Source organism: Dunckerocampus dactyliophorus, chromosome 10 (assembly GCF_027744805.1).
Source record: "Dunckerocampus dactyliophorus isolate RoL2022-P2 chromosome 10, RoL_Ddac_1.1, whole genome shotgun sequence".
NCBI classification, from domain to species: Eukaryota; Metazoa; Chordata; class Actinopteri; order Syngnathiformes; family Syngnathidae; genus Dunckerocampus; species Dunckerocampus dactyliophorus.
The window spans coordinates 28,108,524-28,130,863 of NC_072828.1; the positions used below are offsets into that span (position 1 = coordinate 28,108,524).

Below are 22,340 nucleotides of genomic sequence, written 5' to 3' on the forward strand. Positions count from 1 at the left end.
TTTTTCACATCTTAAGTGGCACACCAGTGAGGACAGGCTGAGTGTGTGGCTGCTAAGCTGAATGCAGCATAAATGTTTAATGACGGCTCTGTTTTGCTTTAGTGTCGGATCTCCCACAGCCACACTAGCATCAGAAACACACAAACAGACACCTAGGTGACCTTCAGAGCATCAGGCCTCAGGAGGAGGAGAAGCAGGGGTGGCTGTGACAAAGGCTTTACCAGCCACACACAACAGCCGAAGTAGATGCGCGTGCTGCTAAGAGTGTCGATGAAATGCTCAACTGCAAACTTCTGAGATAGGAAAAACTTCTTGACTTGATGCGGAATCGTGCAAGATTGCTTGAGACGGTTCTTTTGAAATGAAGATTTTCAGTCGTTTCCACTATGTTTGGTATCTGGTGAGTGAAGCAGTGGTGTGCGTTTGTGTGCGTCTCTGTTCCTACTCTTTCCTCTTTATCGCTTACCTTCAGCTTGGTGTGGTTGTTTCTTCTTTTCTCTACAAACCCCATTAGAAGCACAGTTTTTCTTTTCTTCTTTTTCTTTTGATGTGTGTGACATTTAGGACGTGACGGAGCTCCACGCTTTACCAGACTACCGAAACTTTTGCGCTTGGAGGTCATCCTCCGTACGTAGTGTCACCACATTGGTTTGTGTTTGGTAACCCAACCTTTTGCCATCTCCTCTCCTTTGCTGGACTAACCAAGACTTCATTGCACCCGTGACTTTCCCCTAATTTGATTATACAGCACTTTTTTTGTGTGTGCTTCATTGTTTTTGCCATTCTTAAAGCTGCAGTGTTGTTTTACAGCATTTAGTTTTTTTTGCTTTTGTCATCAATGCTTTGCATAAATTAAGTTACATTTTCAGTGTTTTCCCTTGTCATTCATCTTAACTTGAGTTTAAAGGGTTATTGACATGATTTATCTTTGCTTAAATATGTTCTATATTGTTTGTAATTATGTTGTACTTTGTTCGTTTTTTTTAAAGTGAACAGTAAAGTCTTAAAAATTACATTTATAGCACGTGGCGGGAGCCATGACAAACAGCTGTCCTTGAAAAGGGGAGTTTCCGGAAGTGATGAAACATATTTAAGCAAAGTTGATAAATCTTGTCAGTGACCCTTTAAGCGAGAGGTGACTTTTTGAGTGTGCAGAACTTTTTCAAAACTCCTTGAGGAGCTTCATGACACATTTTGTTCCTTTTATGTAATAAACCCCGGTTGTTCTCGTGGATGTCATGCTGGAAGGTTGCATCCACCCGTGTGTGTGTGTGTGTGTGTGTGTGTGTGTGTGTGGATGGAATGACAGGGCTGAGGGGGTTCAACATTAAGCTCTTGCTCATGTTACTTTCACCGAACCAGAGCCTGAACTCCAATACACAGAATCAATGTAAACTTAGATAAGTGACTTAGATAAGATAAGTGATTTTTTAACACGTGCATCACACGTGTTAAAAAATAGAATATATCCGCTTATTAGTTTTGGTTTATCGCCACGTAATAAATGCACTTCATAAAGGAGTACTCCCTTAAAAGAATTGTCAGAAAAACATTTATAGACAAACGTATTGCGACGTACAACACCCAAATCTATAGTATACTACTACTATACTACTTTGTATTTCCCTCACTTTTCACATAATGTGTGTACAGTATGTCATGGCCTGGTGTTCCAATACTTCTGTCTATGAAGTGTAGATGACCATAGCTGTAATTGGTTGAAGTGTCACTTCCCCGAGGATACACGTAACCGATGCCACTTGAAGCAGAGGACGCTGGAGGGTTTTTTGTCACAGTGTAACAATATCTCAGGTACGTTGGAAGTCATATGAGCACAGTGGCAGTCCCGTGACAACGCATCAGATTGTCTTACAGTTGCAAGAGAGCCTTATTCAAAATAGTGGATTTTGGCAAGTAATTTATTGTTTATTACCAAGTATGCCAGCTTCATATATGCACTTCAGAGTAGAGCTCCATGATTCTGGAAAAAAAGTGAATCACAATTTCTTGCTCGGAATTGAGATTGCAATTCTTTGAGGAAATTTTTTTAAACATGCATGTTCTGGAAGAAATCACGCTGTCTATTATTAGTAGTATTAGTAGGGGGGGTCCCGATACAACTTTTCAATTCCGATCCGATAGCAATATTGCAACCTTGAATATCGACTAATATCATTCCGATATCAGTATGAATCATACATACTTTTATGACACATTTTGTAATATGGAATGTTAAAAAAGGGTGATCTGATCAAGTGATATTACTCAAGCAAAGAACAATAATCAGCAACTGTAGGTATGAGGAAAAATAGACCCATTTACTTCTTTAAGCATCTGGGGTATAGTTTTATCAACAACATGGTGGTAGCTAGGCATAGTATAACGAGCTTTGAGGAGCTTAACTAAGCGTTTAATTCCGACTCTACTCACCACTGACAAGGGCTGTTCATCTTTTCCGTTCTAACTAATGACTGACTGACTAATGCGACGAAAGGAACAAAGGAAAACAAATAATAAAGTTGCAATTTTGTCATCAAACAAAATGTAAAAAACAGACAGGAAATGTGGCTAAACAGCAAGTTGAAGACCGTAATGTGTATCCGTTGTAACGCGGCACTTGCATACCGCAACAGCACATCTTATGTTGCATCATCTCCTCCTGAATGGAGCAGAAGATCTGTGACAAGATTCTATTAATGTAGCGCAAATCAGTGAGGTTTAAGGTTAATGTATCTTACTAATATAATGCTAACTGTGTGGAGGGCTAACTTTTCTCTTAATTAGGAATACTGTCCGGTGTGGCAGTTTATTACGATGGTAACGTGCCTTCACACAGGGTTTATTTCATCTGCAAGAACAGAATAAAAACATTTTAGCTCACCAATCAGTCGCTGCACATTTCTAGCAGACATAATGTAATGGAACAAGGAAGTGTGAATACTGTGTAATGGAACAAGGAAGTGTGCGTCTCACTCACTTAGTCGAGAGTAATGTGTTCCATTGCAGAAGGTGTCATTTTACTTTGAACACTGCAAAAACTATCTTATAAAGAACATTTTTCTTATTTCTCGTCAGCTTGTCTACGTTTAGGATTTGTAAATGCACAGCCATCAACATAATGTAATATGTCATTTAGTCTTAGTCATGTCTTAGTAAAGTCATTATTATTTTTCTCCTTTTCCAGTTAATAGTTACAGTCTGGGATGGATAAATTCATCTATGTAGTCCATCAGACCCAAGAAAATACACTTTGTTCCTATGCACAATGTCAATTTAAGAAATAAAATGGTTGGATATCTAAAAAAATTAAAACCCATTCATTATTTGGGGAAATGTTTTATTCTCCCTTATGTATTTAGAATTGCTCTTTAACCAAAAAAAAACAAGTTTTTTCCTATTACTTAATTATGGAAAACGGTTTCAGTAGAATACTCGATTACTAAAATATTTGAAAATAATCAAAAACACGGCAAGCTTGCTCACTCCACAGTAGATTCATGCATGTAATAAAGGTGAGGAAAAAGAAAATTCAATTCATTAATGCGATCGCACCTCCCGCCATCTGATAAATGTTAGGTGACTGCCGTCAGGAATCATATCTCATGTCAGTGTGACTCAAGATGGCCATTGTGTTTTTTTTTTTTGTGCAACCCTACTTCAGAGAGGAAAAGAGATTCTAAGAGTGCCCTTGTATTATGTCAAGACAAATAAAGGCATGTCACTGAAGCATGTCATTTTTACTTGAACTTTAAGACACTTACTTTTGATTTTTGCTATTGTTTGCTAGTTTTTGTTGCGTGTGCTTGTGTGTTTGGGAACACGACGCCTCCCACACAAGAGTTCTGCTTTGTGACTTGGGGGAAGTTGCGCTCGCTCATCTCATCTTGCTTCTTTGCTTTTTGCCTCCCCTGTAGGACTTTTCAAATGACGACACCAAGTTGGAATACAATGTGGACGCAGACAATGGCATCGCCATGGAGGGTTATCTTTTTAAGAGGGCCAGCAATGCTTTCAAGACATGGAACAGGTATGACAAGACCACTTCAATAACAGAAATAATGACACATTTTGATTCGGGGGGGGGGGGGGGGGGGGGGGTTGTTTCAAGACATGGGGAACTAGCTAAAAATTGCAACTAATGGACATGCCTATTTTGGACAGGCTAAGGCCTATAATATGTCGTGCACACACTTACTAAATGCATTTTAAAATGATAATGAAAAATAACTGAGGGAACAGATGGAATCGCAGTCACGGTCTAGTCTTTGGCCTTGTAGTCAATGCTTCCATCTCATGTGTCGCCGTCTCTGTCTCCCTCTAAAGTGGCTAGCAGTGGCACGCTGCCCTGCAGGCCACTGGGTCCCCCCAACTAACAGTCCGAGAAGATGCAGGCGCTTCTCCAATGCCGTGTTTGTATAGTCCATACTGCTTACTTGCTGTAATTCCAGTACAGACTTGCGGTCATATATTAACTTATGTTGACCTCAATGCATAGTTTGAGACGAGGTTGTAACAAAGTTGACTGTTGAACGCTATATATGATATCAATTTTTTCATTATCACATATTTAAAAAGAGTGGATGGGTGGCTTTTCCCACAATCTGTGAATATGCAGGGTCGTGAATGCTCAATGTCAAATATGGAGGGATCCACTTTAATAAGTTTACTCTTCCTTTGCGTCCCAAAGTGACTATCAACATAATGAAATTGATATACAACCTTTCTTTGCAGACGGTGGTTCTCCATCCAAAACAATCAGCTTGTTTACCAGAAGAAATTCAAGGTATTTCAAGTGGCGGGGATAACAGCATCTTATATGCAAGAGCCATGATGACCATTTCATGCACAGGTGATGCTGTTCTTCAGCTTTATAACGCTGGTTTTCAACTGCTTCTCCGCTCCCCCAGGACAACCCCACAGTGGTGGTGGAAGACCTGAGGCTGTGCACGGTCAAACACTGTGAGGATTTAGAGAGACGCTTCTGTTTCGAGGTGGTGTCACCTACCAAGTAAGTACACACGGCCACACACAAAACGCCTGCTGACACATTTGACTGATCATGCCACAGACAAACATTTTTTAAAACTCAGACAGTACATCTAACCCTGTAAAGACACCCAGCAGGCCGCAGTGGCGTAAAACTGCTTTGTCCCAACAGGAGCTGCATGATGCAAGCAGACTCTGAGAAGCTGCGACAGGCGTGGATCAAAGCAGTCCAGAACAGCATTGCCACCGCCTTCCGCGACAAGGGAGAGGACGCTGAGGTACAAACAAACATGAAGAAGCTGCCTGGATGGATGGAAAAACACATTACTGTATGAATGTCAGTCAGTAACACCTAATATGATATCAAATTTGGCCTGTATGAAAAAAAACAAACTGTAAACAGTACTAGTATATGAAAAACTGCAAATAATGGACACACCCATAAAAAGGCCTTAAAATTCCTATCTTTGATACTCTAAACCCTATAACATACCTTTCACAGTGTTGAAATGCATTTTAAATTATGTTTACACATTAAGAAACTATTGCAGGCATATAGTGTACTTTATTGAAAATGTGCAGTTTACACATCACATTTTGTCCAAGTATATTCATGCTGGAAAATCTTAAGTGAATTGACTTGTAAGGCAGCACCATCTGCTGGATTCATAGCTGCAGTACTCTTATTTTTCCTCCCCTCCAGATAGCGCCATCAAACCACTTCCCATTAAAGTTACAATAAAAAAAAAAAAAAAAAAGCAACAACAAAATTATGTAGATGCTGAATCGCAAATCGGCGAGAATCTATTGTACCGACAATCCTCAAAGTATCATGCATTTTGTGTTTCTGCACCAGAAGCTGGACAGGAAGTCTTCCACATCAACAGGGAGCTTGGACTCCGGTGGCGAGCCCAAGGAGAGATCACTGAAAGGGGAGAGTGCGCTGCAGAAGGTCCTCACCATCCCGGGCAACGCTTGTTGTTGTGACTGCGGCCAGCCAGATCCTCGCTGGGCCAGCATCAATTTGGGCATCACCCTTTGCATCCAGTGCTCTGGAATTCATAGGTAAAAATATTGTCAGCCTTTCAAAGTATCAGAGAGACTAAAATAAACGTGAAATCAATTGATTTAAGTGCATTGTATTGGCTGTTTTTAGAAATATACCAAATTTGTTATATTGAATAGTGGATGTTGATTTCTGAAAAATACTTTCCTTGCATGTGAAGACTGCATATGACATTTTTTTTGTATTTTTTATTTGCAGGACAACCCACCCATTTGCGCATTTTACAATCGTAAATTGGTATGTTGAGTTGTAATAAAATGTATCATTTCTTAACTTTCTTTCACCTCCAGGAGTCTGGGAGTTCATTTCTCAAAGGTCCGCTCCTTGACTTTGGATTCATGGGAGCCAGAGCTGCTTAAGGTAAATGAGAGTTGACGTCCATAAAAGCATGCACAAGGCCCTTCCAGGAAATTGTTCAAGGCTACATCAGTGGTGTTGAAAGTTCGACCTGGGGACCATTTGCAGCCCACTGCTCATTCTTTATTGGCCCGCAGCTTTTTCCAAAAGTACTGTGCATGCCATGTTTCAAGAGAAATGGGAGAAAAAGTTGAAATGTGAAATGTTATTAGGTACAAAGGTATCATACTAATGCAAATAACACAAAGCTGAGATGCATGCCTTTTTATTTTGAAGCATGTCTTGAACTACTTTTGAATTGATTTTGCATTTCATTAAAGCAAAAAGTGAAGAATATTAAAATCTTCCATTTTTGGCCCAGGATGGAATGAGTTTGGACACCAGTGGTCTGCCTGAACAACATTTAATTCATCTTTAGCTTAACTTTTCTTTTAACAAATGTTTGCAGGATCCATTTAGTCCACATACAGGTACAGTGGTGTGGAAAAAGTGTTTGCCCCCTTCCTGATTTCTTATTTTTTTGCATGTTTGTCTGAAATGTTTCAGATCATCAAACAAATTTAAATATTAGGCAATGACAACACAACTGAACGCAAAATGCTTTTTTTAAAATAAAGTTTTTAAGTGAAACTTGTATTATTAAGGGAAAAAAAGAAAAGTAAAAGTGGTTTGAAGTGTGGCACAATTTTGTCATGTTTTCAACCCATCTTTTGCAGTTGATGTGTGAACTTGGAAATGGCGTCATTAACCAGATCTACGAGGCTCGACGAGAGGAGCTGGGAGCTAGGAAACCGCAGCCAGGAGACCCAAGGTACACACATATTAGAAACAAATAAGGATTTTTCTTTTTTCCCCCTCCAATGACGGCTATAAACAAGTAATTTGCATAATTGGCTGTGATGCAGAACTCTGACTCAGTGTTTGTGTGTGGACAGGTAAAGCTGAGCTTTTTGGTTTGTGTCATAAGAAATGTGCATTGTTTTTACATCTTATTTAACAGCAGAACATGAGGTTATTGACTTATGGGTGTTGGTGTCATTCATGCTGCAGTAGATTTGTGTGTGTGCACCTTATCACAAGCTTGGGCAATTAATTCATTCAATACCAAAGACGTTTTTATACACCTGAAGACGTATTTATACGGCTTTTACGTTTTTTTTGTGCCAGAGGCAAATGACATGATGACGCACGCAACTGCAGACTGAAATAAGTCACTTTTCAAGAAGTTTTAAGCCAGGGGCGTCAAACTGGTTTTCACCGTGGGCCACATCGCAGTTATGGTTATCCTCAGAGGGTCACGTTTTATAATTCTATTTTAGAATTTTGTTTATTATTACATTAATTTTTCATTAATAACTAATAAAAAAAATCATTTTAAATTGGGTTTAACAACAAAAAATAAAAGGTTTTTATACTGACAACAAATACATTTAGCAAGAAAGATTGTCTTTTTAATTAAAAAAATACTTTTTTAAAAGTTGTTTTTGTTGGTAATATTGATTTTGTTTTTACTTTAATGTATTATTTTATTATTTATTGTAAATGTAACAGTAAATTTGTATTGAATTATTGTAAAAATATGTTTTAAATATTACATTTTTGTATATTATTGTAAAAATATTTTTTGTATATTAAAATTTTTACTTATCTAAATATATTTATATTAAGTTAAAAAAATAAATAAATTACAGCATACATATAGAAATACTATCATATAAATATAATTTTAGTATAAATAGTATAAAAGTAAAATAATGAAAAATAAAGCTTAAAAAAGTAAAGTCAAAATGAATATTAATAACAAAATTACTATATATATATATATATATATATATATATATATATATATAGATATACATACACACACACACACACACACACACACAAATATTTTTTACAATTTTAAAATAAGTGTCCTTTTGACATGCATTATTTCAAGTCTTTCGCGGGCCGCATAAAATGATATAGCGGGCCAAATCCGGCCCCCGACCTTGAGTTTGACACCTGTGTTTTAAGCCATAAAAACAGCCACAAGGTGGCAGAAAAGCATTTGAAAAGCGCTTGTCATGGATCTTGTGCATGTATTTACACACTCAACAACAAGGAGGGCCTGGGAGAGCATGGAGGAGTGTAAGTGCAGAAGGTTACGCATTGTAGGGAAATTTTAACGCTTGCACGCGCACACACACACAAACAGTTTTTGTTGTTGTTATTTTTGTTTACATATTTGAGCTGTCACAAAAGTAATATTTGTGTCAAAGTGAAAGTTATGCTTGAAATGTATCTTTTCACAAAAAGCTGGCTCCTCTTTTTTGGGGAACTGATATTTTCCTGAAACTTACCTATGTTCTATGGCTGATTACTAAAGAACGGAAAAAGGTAGAAACAAACATTTTTTTCCTGATGAAAGACGGGAGTCAAATGTTTCTTTTGGTAGGTTCCATGTTTATATAGCCAATAGAACACAATATTCTGTGTGCCTTGAAAAATCTACCCATTATAATGTGTTTGTGAGCACAGGTACAGCCAAATTTAATCATTAGCGGTCCAAATTTATTTGTGGCGGGCCGCCAACCCTGCATTTCGTAAGATATAAAGATACTTGCATGGTTTTAATAGCCTTCATCTACGAACAATTTCAGTTATTACTCCTGAGCAAACTATGCTTTGTGTTTGTGTTTACCAGACATGAAGTAGAGGCCTACATAAAAGCCAAGTACGTGGATCGCAGGTTTGTGCGCCGGCCATCTGATGAGGAGCTTCGGAGCAAGGTGGTGTCCCTCAGCAAACAGGAGAAGAGACTGAGCAGCAGCTCGGAGCATCTGCCCCCAAGACCACCACCGCCCACGCCCAAACTACGACCTGGTTCCAACACCTCCGGACAGTCAGGTCAGTGAAACCTTTGGTGTCTACCCAGACTGCAATGATACACTTGTCACTGCAAGTTGTGTTAGCTGTTAAGTCTTTAAGCTTTGAGAAGCTCTTGAGTGAGGTGTCTGGGTGTCGGAGGTGACTACAGAAGCACATCATGCAGCGTATCTAAAGAGACATACTCCCTCTTTCTCCCCTCATAGCAGCCTTTCCTATCCTTGTGCGCTTAATGTGGTTTTTGCACTGTAGTGACCAAACCCTTTGGCATAGTGTGTGTTCTCTGTGAACAGCATATGTCTAAGCTCTGCCCATTGCCTTTCGTAGTCTCGTCTCCTCCAGTGTCAAGCAAGCTGCTACTCTTAACTATTTCTGCTTTCACTCTCTCTCATTTCTCTGTTGTCACACTTGACACCCCCCCCCACCCCACCCCCCCTCCCTCCTGCTGGACTAACGCCTGCCCCCCCTCCGCCGCCTACCTTTTAATTGAAACTCCCACCCAACCATGCCACTCAATCAATACCCTGTGCTGCTCAATCCCCCTCCAAAATCCCATCATCCCTGGCGTAGCTGTTGCCAGCGGCTTGGAGGCCCGCCGGGACTCTCTCTTCTGTCCTGACGAGCTTGACTCGCTCTTCTCCTACTTTGACAACTCCTCCAAGCTCAGGAGCAGTAAGTATTCAATGTTAATGTTTGCCCTGCTTCTCCATCCTTTGTCCATTGGCTCTTCCTGAACAACCTTTCATCCTCTCGCCTGCTCCTCGCCCATCTAGACCCGACTAATAGAAGATCTCTTTGCGTAAAGAGATTGGAAGACTATTCATGTTGTGTTTTTCCTGGAGGAGGGAAGTGTTTTTCACACACTGTTGCAGTTCTTGGATTTGTATTATTTATGCCGACATGATGGTTGGGATCTGTTATCTGTGTCTATCTCTCACTTTTGATGTAATAAATCATCATAATGATTTACTATATTTTACAGTATACACTGTAAATTCCAGTGTATAAGCCACACGTGTCCACGTCATAAAATGGAATGTTGTGGCGCACATGAGTCCGTGAGGACCAGTGAGCTCTTTATTTGAGCGTACCCAATCATGAACTGTGGGGGAAAAAAAAGCTTGTCACCCCACTAGAAATTCCCAGATGTCATTACTCAAAATAACAGTCTGACTCACGGTTTCATCTTACAAACAACATTAAACTTACCACAAAGCAACTTAACACTCAAACGTTATATCTCAGACATATACAAACATTTACCAGTATGAGTTAAAATGAAAATAAAAATGAAAAATACCTATCATTTTATATCGTTTTCCCATAATGCATTTCGTTTGAGAAAAACCATTTCATTTAAAGAGATTGCTCTGCAATGCTGCCTCTGTCCACCAGAGGGAGCAAGAGGACCCGGACTCCAAAGCCCAGAGGGAGACTGGCGTCATTGCAGCGCCCGGATGAATGCCTTATGGGAAAACTTGAAAATGTTGTTTGAGTCATTTTTAACTCATATTGAGGCATGTTTGTATATTTGTCAGGCACACCGTGTGAGTGTTAAGTTGCTGTGTAATGAATTTAGCATTGTTAGTACAGTGTTCTTTCAAAGATGACACTGTGAGTCGGGCTGTTATGTTGTTATACTGTTCTATATAATGACCTCCTGTGATTTCCAGTGGGTTGACAAGCTCGTTTTTAGTGCACTGATAGCCTTTGATTGGCTCCTCCCAAAGAAAGAGCTACCGTTTCCTCACTGACTCACGAGCGGCACAGTGTTTAGAGAATTAGTAGTAGTTCTGAACAAAAGGAGATGTCACGAGATTAGAGTTTAGCCCTAAATTAGCTGCACCGCAGGGTTCAAAGTTTAACAAAAAAGTAGCGGCTTATACACCGGAATTTGTGGTAAGCATCTAATAAAACACAAAGTAATAATTCAAATAACTGTTTTGTCTTGGCCCTTTGAACTTGTTTTGTTGGCCACTCTTTGTTGAAAAGTCAACACTGATTATTCGGTTATTCGCTTGTTATGCAGTTCATTAAAAAGAAAAAGTTGACTCAGCATTAGAAAAGGCCAGCTGTATTTGCAGCGCACCATTTACTAGAATTCAATAATAAGCCACTCATTGCGTCGAAGAGCCCACCCCTGCATGGAGAGCGGAATGTCGGCTCCACCGACTCCTCCCACTTGAAAGTAGTTAGGCTTATTGTTGTGTTGCATTATTGTTGCACTGGGAGGTGCAGGTGTGTTGACAGAAGAAAGCATTCTGTCATTTCGTAAAATATTAAGGCTGACTGCCATGCAGCCATCTGCTGCTGAATGCTAATATGAACGCTTGTGATCAGTCAGATGGAATTAGTCATGCGCCAGTATAGTAGTCTCAGCATTCACTCCCCTGCATTCTCTTAGATTTTTTTCCTTTGCTTTAAATTGTGAATAAGTAGTTTCTTAAATGGTAACTTTAATAGAACGTGGCAGCTATGAATCCAGCAGTAGGCATTGTTAATGCTTCTTGTGTATGCACCCTTTATTCGCCTTTTTCTCGTTTCCTTGGGGTCTTCGAACGTAATCCTGCTAATAGTGTGGATCTACTGTATTGTATTCATCCAATTGCTTCTGAGTTCTATCAAGAACTGCTCTTTTGAGAGAAAAAAAAATACAAATCCTTCTTAAAACAAGTAATTTATAGTAGTAATAATAATAATATAATATTGTGACTTTAAACGATGATGACTACCTGACGAGGCAGGAATATGTCCCATGGTCTTTTTACGTACTTTGGGAATGACGTATGTATTCCACATAACGTTTTTCCTTCTTTCTCCACAGTCAAAAGTGCAGATAGTGGCATCCAGCATAGTGCTGATGGCAGCAGGGAGATGCTGGCCACCACTCCCTCTAATAGTAGTTTGGCAGATGCAGGTAAAACACACACACACACACACGCGCACACACACACACACACACACACACACACACGCACCAATCTTTCCATACAGCACAACCAATCTAATAATTCATGAAAATCACTTTGGTTCTGGAAAGGTTTGATGGTTAGACTGAATTAGCATGTGTATTATGTCGTTATTGTTCAGATGCTGCTGAGGCGTCGCCCATGCCTATGCCCGCCACCCTGCCTCCGCCATCACCTTGCAAGGAGATAGTGTTCTACGAGCCCAAGGAGTACAGTTCAGGTCTGCAGCTTTACTGGGCTTCGTGCGCTCGTAGCCTACCTGACATGGCCGAGGCGTTGGCCCACGGAGCCGAGGTCAACTGGGTCAACACGGAAGACGACAAGAGGACGCCGCTCATTATGGCCGTACGGGGGGTAAGCTGTTTTCCGGAGATTTCTGCCAAGCTCGCTTACTGGACAAAAAATGTATAAGAAGTTGCGTTCCTGTGAAATTCTTTAGGGTTCTCTGGTCACCTGTGAGTTTCTACTCCAAAATGCGGCGAATGTAAACCAGCAGGATGCTCAAGGTCGAGGACCCCTGCACCACGCCACCATGCTGGGTCACACAGGGTCGGTCTACCTCAACGCCATGCCTTAACACAAAAAATCAACTTCGCCACACTATAAATGTAACTTGTGTGTCTCTTTTAGGCAAGTGTGTTTATTCTTGAAAAGAGGAGCCAATCAAAATGCTGCAGACATTGAAGAGAAAACGCCGCTGGCCATTGCAGTGGAAGCAGCCAATGCTGATATTGTCACATTGTGAGTGTCATCACTTGACTTTATTTATAATACCTTATTTTGGTTGATCCTGTCCAAGTAGTAGCACAGGGGTGTCCAATGTGCGGCCCTGGGGGCAATTTTTATTATTAATAAGATGTATTATTAGATATTACACACATTGTTATTGGCCTTTGATGCATTGTAAAAATAAAAAATAATCAATTTTTAGTGAGATGTATTATTATGTATTTTTATTGGCCCTCAGCATATTCTAAAAATCAAAATAATCAATTATATATAATTACATATTACACACATTTTTGTTTGCCCTTGACATATTCTAAAAACAAAGGTAATTCATTTTTAATTAGATATGTTATCAAATATTTTTTTTAAAATCCTTATGAGTTATATTATTAAACATTACACACATTTTAGTGGCCCTCGGAATATTCTGAAAATACAAATTATCAATGAGATCTATTATTAGATGTTATGCAAACTTTTATTGGCCATCGGCATATTCTAAAGATAAACATAATTTACCAATGAGATATATATGTAAATATAAGAATTTATTGCCCCTCGGCATATTCTAAAAATAAAGTGAATTCATTATTAATGGGATATATTGCTAGGTCTTACACACACTTTATTAGCCCTAGGCGTATTCTGGAAATAAAAGTAATTCATTATTAATGAGCTGTATTATTAGATATTACATTAATTTTTATTCGCTCCTCGGCATATTCTAAAAACAAAGGTAATTCATTTTTAATGAGATACATTATTTCATTATTATTACCATTATAACCTTATTATGAGCTGTATTATTAAATATTGTACACATTTTTAGTGGCCCTCTGAATATTCTAAAAATACAAATCATTATTAATGAGATGTATTTTTAGATGTTATACTAATTTGCTTTGCTACCTATAGCAAGCTAAGATATGGGTGTTTTGTTCCGATTGCTTAGCATATATTGACCTACATTGGTTATGTTGTAGCATCTTTAGTGCACAAAATGCATCAAAGTGCCTCGCGCATCCATTTTTTCCTTCATGTAGCCCTCGGTGGGAAAAGTTTGGACACCCCTTTAAGTAGCATAAGACATTTGTGGAACAGATTTACCACCATCACCACTCCATCAGTGACTGACTGTCCCTCATATTGATCGTAAATGATTGCCTTGCCACGAAGCGCACCATATGATCACACCAGGCAGATAACTGCACGGCCGTGTTTGTTGCTAGATGGTCACGGCATTGGTCGGTCTATCAACAGGAAAGCTTCAAAGTGAATTATCGATCACTGACAAGAAACTTTTTTAATGTAATTTTGTTTGTCCTCCCCAGGCTGCGACTTGCCAAGATGAACGAGGAGATGAGAGAGGCGGAGGGGCCCTACAGCCAGTCAGGTCAATATAACACCAACAGTCCCACCGAGATGCAGTACAGGAAGTGCATGCAGGAGTTTATCAGTCTGCAGCTGGATGACGCCTAGTAGCACTGTAGAGGAGTGTTATAAAACACACTCAGAACAAGAAATACGGGGCCCGGTTCAAGAGTTGTTTTTTTTTTTCTTGAGGAGGCAAATTACTAAGAGAGGTCATCATCAAATAACCGTCATTGTCTTTCTAGTTAAGGCATTTCCAGTGTAGTACAAATAGGATCTCAGTCTAACTCCGTCAATGACCAGCAACACTTTAGGGGGCTTCAATCTCAGGTGCATCACAAATGTGACTGCACCTCGCTAGAGTATTCTGTTTGTGTGAGCATAGAACACTAAGCCAAGTGTCTGCTACTGCTGAAATATTTACTGATGGCACAAAGCTGCTAGAACTACAATATTAGATAGTTGTTGCCTTCTCCTTTTAAAGGAAAACTGCACTTATTTTGGAATTTTGCCCTTCATCCACAATCCATATGTGAGACATGAACACACATGTCTTTCTCTTTTCTGGGCGTTTTAAATATATAAAAACAGATAAAAAGAGACAGCTTATTACTGCACATAATGGGACACACCTATTCCACCAAAAAGACTGCTGTGAAATGGTTTTCTCAAGCGCAAATGCATTACGTTTTTTTTTTTTTCATGTATTGATAGTCTATATGTCTCAGGTATAACGTTTGAGTGTTACGTTGCTGTGTGATGAGTGTATTGTTTCTAAGATGAAAGCGTGAGTCAGACTTGGTTAATAGCTTGGTTAATATGCATGTTACATTATATGTAAATGGAGCGTTGTTGGCACTTTGTAGAATTTAGAATTCTGAGCTGTGTCTTTTTTATATCTTTACAACGCACAGAAAAGAGAAAGACGTGTGTTCATGTCTCACATAAGGATTGTGGATGATGGGCAATTTTTTTTTTTTAACTGCAATTTTCCTTTAAATTCAAAGAGTGATTGCCACTAAACCTAATAGAACAATACACAGTGGAACCTGCTGTAGTCTGTCCTTTTTATGTTGACGTCCTGGTGCACTGTCTATTACTAAATTACTAAACAGTGCCAGCTTAAGTCGCTTTTGTCGAGATAAAATTTGATACCCAAATGGGTCATTTTTATGAACAACGGTCAGTTTATGTCAACATTTGTTGTAGTATAGTTAACTTCATAGATGACATTTACACAGTATGAAAACCAAGTCAACAAATTGCCGTAGGTTGAAAAATCCTTTATTATCAGCCCTTCTCCTTCTGTCTCTGGCCAAAGTCACAAGTAAATAGTTTTGGTTATGTCGACGTGAGTCAGCCAGTCTGAGAGGCGTCATCTTCAACTAGTTCCAATGCATAGGAATAGAAAAACTTCTGTTATGTCTCTGTCACAATATTCGGTGAAACTCTCATTAACCCGAATCCAAGACGACCCTGAATATAGGACAAACACAATTTTTCTGGACTTGTTTTTGCAAAACATATTTTTAAAGAAAAAAAACAACAACAAAATGCTGTAAATATTTGTTATTTCACTTTTATAGTATCAGTAAAATAACTGTTAGGTTACAATGACACAGTGAGGCACCATGGACTACCTTGTACAATAAAACAACAGTCCGTATAACATAGAATATCATGACATTGAGTCTATTCCAGTCCAGTACCGTATGTTTGACTAGTGGGCATTGTCATATTTCTTAGCCTCTCGACAGAATCTTGAGTGTGAGTACCGGGAAGAAAAGCCCTGACTTGCTTGGGGCCACTTGTTGGCGTGCGTGTATAAATCATCTCCACATCCCGAGGAAAGACGACCCATCTTATTTAGACTTTTTTTTTTTTATTTAGGGAAAAAATCTTTTATAAATAATATTTTCTTATATTTGGATCACTGCGATCATTTAGAATGACTTCCTTGTTTGAAGTAGTGTAATTATACTCAGAGTATATAGTACATATTTTTTTGTGAATTTACCCAAATTTCATTGAACTCTCCTTCCTTTCAAGGCTGCTGTGTGTTGTTGAATGTCCAACCATAAAGCATATCTCTGTTATGGATTTGATATACAGCAATCATTTGTTTTCTTCTGTACAATTTCCATTTTAAATGTGCATACACAACAGTTGGGAGTGGACAGAAAAGCAGTCGAGCGGCCTGATTTTGTTGTACCAAAGTTTCACTAACTTGTTATGATGGTCGTGTCAGGATTTGAGTGTACTCATCCGGCGTTAAAATACGACCATCTAGTACTGTTGCGGTGATGGCCGTGAAAGATGATTGCTCTTCATCAAACCATCAGGACTGAATGTGCTCAAGCAATAAGATGATATTCAAGAGGGCTGTGTAGATAGTGAATGAGTTATAAAAACATACCCATTTTCATGTTCCTGCGCCAAATACTGGATTTGGACAGCACACAAGCACTTTGATGAAAGGAGCAGTGTGTAGCATCATCATAGGAGCCTGCAGCGTCACTCACACACGGGTCTACTTTTCTGTATTTTTGTATATGTCGCTACACGAGGGGTTTTCAAAGTGGGAGGCGGCAGAAGACTATTAACAACACAACAAAAAACGCACTGAAATTTGTGAAAATAAACAGCGAGCTAAGAAATATTGATCTCACATGCTAGTATCGCTCTGATACTGATACTACATCTCCGGGTCGGGGATGAGATGCCCCAAGTGGAGGAGTTTAAGTACCTCGGGGTCTTGTTGATGCTGAGCTGAAAGGCAAAGCTCTCATTTTAGCAGTTGATCTACGTTCCTACCCTCACCTATGGTCATGACCAAAAGGACAAGATGGCAGGTACAAGCGGCCGAAATGAGTTCTCCCTTAGAGATAAGGTGAGAACCATCGTCATCCGGGAGAAACTCCCCCGCATTGGGAGGAACCAGAGGAGGTGGCTCGGGCATCTGGTCAGGATGCCTCCTGGACACCTCTCTGGGGCATGTCCAACCGGTAGGAGGCCTTGGGGAACACGTTGGAGAGACTGTCTCTCAACTGGCCTGGGAACGCCTCGGGATCCGCTGGGAGGAGCTGGACATACTGGCTGGGAAGAAGGAAGTCTGGGCTTCCCTGTTTGGGCTGCTGCCCCCGCGGTCCAACCTCGGCTAAGCGGAAGAAGATGGATGGATGGATGGATGGATACTGTTGGTATTTGTAGTGATCTGCCCATTGCTGGTGAGCAGGAAATGCTCCAGAAAATCAGTTTTTCAGGGAGTAGGGGAGGCCCCAACAATATTATATTCTTTAATATCATTTTGAAAACCCCTAAACTCTACAGTAGAGATTCTCAACTAGTGGCTTGTGACCCAAAAGTGGGTCGCAGAGCCGTTTTCAGTGGGTCTTGATAAAAAATAATGTAATGACCCATTGTCGGTGAATGCACCTCGCATTCTTCTCTGCCACGACGTGTGTGCCATATATATGGGCGACTTTGTCAAGGGAAAAGACATCGAGTGGGGACTTAACGTGCCTTCCTTCCGACACACAGCTGCAGATATCCGCTGTAGAAGAACGCACCATAACGAGAAACACCGCGTCTCACCGCTACAGCTCATGTTGTGTTGTAAACCGTCGCTTTTTAAATATAAGATATTTGAGAAGTTTGAGTTGAAAATTTTCCGCAGTTTGGGTCGCCGCTTATCATTGAGGGGTGATGGTGGCTCCCGCAGCCAAACCAGTTGAGAACCTCTGCCCTACAGTATATGACGCTCACGCTCCTTACGGCTGCACACTGGCCCTTTAAAGCATTACGACACCGCAGCGCCCTCTGGTGCTTACAGGCTGTTGTGCATGTAGGAAGACAATTGTTGGTTGATGCTTCCAATGTGTTTGTATTTTGAATGGAGTTTCAACTTTGTTAGGGATGTGTTGCTGCTTGCAGCTGGACTGTTCAATGCCTTTGCTCACTGCTTTTTTTTATGCACTTATTTCTCACCGTTGGGACATGAGGAATGTGTTTGGACCTAAGACGAGAAAGAAAAGATGTTCTAGTGGTGTTTTCTTGACCTGAGTAGTGGGATTGAAAAAGGGGAGTGAAATGGAGATGATTGCCGACTGTGATCGTCTGCAAACATACACTAGTCACACAAAGTTAGGGGGTGTTCAGGATTGAAATTTCAACAACGCTTGTTAGAGAACAGCAAGTTCATATGTAATGGTCTAACCTCGTTTTTTTGTGCGTCCCAGTTTTTCTACTATTCTGTTTCGCCGAATATTTGTGCAAACGTTTTACCTTGGTTTTCGGACACTGTCTTTAATATTGCATTTAACAAAGCACTCTATGCGTTGCTGTCTCACCTGCCGTGGGGCCAAAGAAAGTGGCGAGTCCCAGCAAATTGATGAAAGAAGGTAAAGAACGTCATTTCTAATCATTTGACATTGCAAGAGTACAATTATTCTGTATAAAATGTACTTTTTATTAATATTTTTGTGTCGCTAACGCAGGGGTGGGCAAACTGTAGCCCGCAGGCCACATCAGGCCTGCCAAGCATCTTAATCTGGCCCACCGGGCATTTCCAAATTCCTCTTTATGAACTATTACCATGGAAACTGTAGCTGGCAACCTGACTTGCAATGCTATTGTGGCACACTTGAGTTGCCAAAATAGTCAGATCCAATCTTTAGCTTGTAGAAAAAAGCCATCCAAACAGCACAACACATCAACACACACGATGCACAAAGTAGCCTAGCAACTGGACCATGTGGGCATACAAACAAAATCGATGTAGCGCAATACCCATGCCTAAAAAAAACACCTCATATTGCCGCAAGGCATGCTGGGTAGCTTGTGGTACTCTTTTCTCCCAATATTTTGCCATGTTTGTCGCATTTTTGCTTGACTGCAAAATATGTTGATGAGGTGGTCAGAGAAGTAAACAAGGAGGAGTTAACATACTCTTGATATCCAATGTTTTATAGTTTCCCAGCATGCCTTGCGAGCATTTGGAAATAACAGTTTTAAGTTACGTGTTATGTTTAGCGCTTAGTTGTTGATTTATGTGATGTGTTAACTTGCTGCGGATGTGTTGTTTTCGTTTTGTTGCACCGTGAGCAAGTATGCTGTTTTTCTTGATGCCACCTATCCATGTATATAGACGGCCCCTCGTCCAGGTTTTTTTAACCCAATGTGGTCCACGAGTCAAAAAGTTTGCCCACCCCTGCTGAGTCACAGATTCATTGTAAAAATTGCCTCGGTTTTCATACGTTTCGGTTTTCGTTTGACCTTTTGGAACAAACTAATGTCAAAAGCCGAGCTTCCGCTGTAGCGCATTTCAGCCTCAGCCTCAGATTTCACCCGAAAACCCGAACTTTATTTGTGATTAGCGTATTAGCAGCAGTCGGCATTCATGGAGCGGGAGAACACAAACGGGTGCTTCCACATGCTGATTTGACGCTGGTGTGGTTATTTTACTGTGCGAGAGGGCGTCATCCAATCAGATGATGAACGACGGCACTGATGAGAGAGAGCCAGCCTCATCAGTCTCCTGCTTCATTATTCCAGTTACAATCAATTGTTAGTACTTGATGAACGGCAGTTTGATTCCACATTGAATCATTCACAACTTCCTGCCGACTGTTAAAAGTTGTAACTTTTTAAAGATGGGATATATTTTTACGATGAGTGCGGGGCAACTTAGCGAGAGATTGATGGAAATTCACGGGTTGGTGCCTTTTTTCTTTTCCTGTCTGCTTCTTGCTTTCCACAACTGTACTTTTTTTTTGTCTATGCAAGGCTGCACTTTAAACACAATACAGTTGCTAATACAAACCTAATCTGTGTGCGCTTGTCTTTTCTGTGTCTTGACTTGTTGGCCTGCTTTCTGCTCCTTTCTGCTTCATCTCGTGTCTCTCGTGCCTCCTTCTGTTTTAATATTTCCAGCCACTGCCGGCGCTCTGACAGGTATGGCTGACCTTTACTCCTTCTTTCAAACATGACACTTTGTTTCCATTCTCCTCCTCTGCTGGGCTCCTGACGTGAAAGATCGGCCTAGCACTGATCATGTCTCATTTATTGCTCATTGATACTGTATGACGTGTTATCATGTGATAGATATTTATGACCTCATGCTCTTAACTCATTCAATCCCAGCCATTTTTCAAAAGACAACCCCTTCAATACTGGCCATTTTAGATGATTTTGACTGATCTTTCAAGGCACACAGAATAGTGTGTTCTATGGCTATATAAACAACCAAGAAAGATTAGACTCCCGTCTTTCTTCAGGAAAAAAAAGTTTGCTTGTACCATTTTCCGTTCTTCAGTAATTAGCAGTAGAACATAGGTAAGTTTCAGGAAAATATCAGTTCCCAAATAAAAATGGGAGAAAAACAGTTTTTTGGAAGAAAAACAGTTTTTTGTGAAAATATACATTTTAAGAATAACTTTTGACACTAATATTTTGGCTTTTGTGACAGCTCAAATATCTAAACAACTACACCAACATAAACAACACAAAAATAGGTTGTTTTACATCAAAATGATAATTTATTTACAAATATAACACCATGAACTATTTACAATTTTCACGCTTGGAACTGAACTGAACTGAACTGAACTGAACTGAACTGAACTGAACTGTGTGTGTGTGTGTGTGTGTGTGTGTGTGTGTGTGCGCATATGTTAAAATTTCCCTACAATGCGTAGCCTTCTGCACGATCTCTCACTTCCTCGCTACTGTCATGTGTGATTCTTCCATCCACATGATCCCTGCTGAGCTCTTATCAAATGCACTTCTGGCATTTACTAGACAGTGCAGGTGAAGTTTGCTAGATTCCTGTTGTTTTTTGTAAGGGAATCAAGTATAAATTATTTAGAGATATAAACAAACATGTAATCAATGATTAATGGCAAATGCATTCACATTGTATTTGAATAAAATGCCACCATCGCTTCAGTTTGAATTGACAGGTTAACCTTTTCTGCTCTCGTTTTCAATGTGCAATACATTTTCAATAAAAGTACAGGAAGTGCAATAAGAGCTGACGTTACCTTGCGCTGCTGCTGTGGCGGGAACGAGAGGTGCCTGGACGGTCAGTGTCGTGAAATCCCTTGGGGCCTTACTAGGTGGTATTTCACTTGACCTTTACATATCCTACAAACAGCGGGCAACTTATTTAGCACGTCTCCCTCTTTGCAAAAGCCAAAGTGTTTCCACACACTGGGCCGCAATGGTACCTTCATTAGTTCTCGCTCGCCTTCTTGCCCTTTGCCATCCTCCATGCTGCATTTTGTTGTCTGCTGGCGCGTGGCGATGATGTCACAGATGGGCAGACCGAATCGACTAACGTTTAACATCTTTATCATTAAAAGTGCTTAAAAAAACACACACACATCCATATAAAGCCTGCCGTGCTTAAATCCAAGGCTTTATTAATCGATTGATTGCCTTTTAAACGATGTTAGATCGATTTATGTCATCTGGAATGGCAACTTGCCGAACACAGATGCATCTAGCTGGATCATAGGAATATAAATCGATACATGGATGTAGCAGATGAATCGTTACACCCCTAGTCATGCACTTTGTTTTGTTGTTAGTTCCTTGGTAGCTTTTTACGTTGCTCTGTTAGTCTTAGTTAAATTTTCATCTTTCTCTTCAAAAGTATTGCTCTATCATTCTACTATTGTAGGTTTCGTGCCGTGGTTTCATTTCCTGGTTTGTATCATCCATTCCGTGGTTTGTTCTATCAATACGACAATCAACACGCACATTTGTCCTGTAACTGTTTGTCTTTTTTTTTTTTTTTTGGGTGGATATGAAAAAAGACATTGAAAAAATGTTCTTGCTGGTTTTAATGCGTGGTTTTCTTGTTGCGCTTCCAGGAGACGAAACGTACCAGGACATCTTCCAGGACTTCACGCACATGGCCTCCAATGATCCAGACAAGCTGAATCGCTACAAGCACTACGACCCTCAGAAACCCTGATGCAGCACCACCTCGT

General features: G+C 40.0%; 1 protein-coding gene across 5 annotated transcripts in view; it reads left to right on the plus strand.

The window, feature by feature from the left end:
• The window catches only part of LOC129189195 (arf-GAP with coiled-coil, ANK repeat and PH domain-containing protein 2-like), a 59,331-nt gene that overhangs the window by 35,021 nt on the left and 1,970 nt on the right, over positions 1-22,340 (plus strand). For 2 of the 5 annotated variants that reach the window (XM_054790624.1, XM_054790629.1), the window contains 16 exons: positions 565-627; positions 3,915-4,027; positions 4,732-4,783; positions 4,908-5,008; positions 5,159-5,264; positions 5,843-6,051; positions 6,343-6,412; positions 7,126-7,220; positions 9,096-9,298; positions 9,848-9,949; positions 12,102-12,194; positions 12,368-12,600; positions 12,686-12,795; positions 12,877-12,987; positions 14,307-14,368; positions 22,221-22,338. In XM_054790624.1, the coding sequence (XP_054646599.1) occupies positions 565-627; positions 3,915-4,027; positions 4,732-4,783; positions 4,908-5,008; positions 5,159-5,264; positions 5,843-6,051; positions 6,343-6,412; positions 7,126-7,220; positions 9,096-9,298; positions 9,848-9,949; positions 12,102-12,194; positions 12,368-12,600; positions 12,686-12,795; positions 12,877-12,987; positions 14,307-14,368; positions 22,221-22,324 (1,827 nt within the window). In that variant the 3' untranslated portion in view covers positions 22,325-22,338. The remainder of the gene's footprint in view (positions 1-564; positions 628-3,914; positions 4,028-4,731; positions 4,784-4,907; positions 5,009-5,158; positions 5,265-5,842; positions 6,052-6,342; positions 6,413-7,125; positions 7,221-9,095; positions 9,299-9,847; positions 9,950-12,101; positions 12,195-12,367; positions 12,601-12,685; positions 12,796-12,876; positions 12,988-14,306; positions 14,369-22,220; positions 22,339-22,340) is intronic. The other 3 variants (XM_054790626.1, XM_054790627.1, XM_054790628.1) reach the window with 2 other exon arrangements.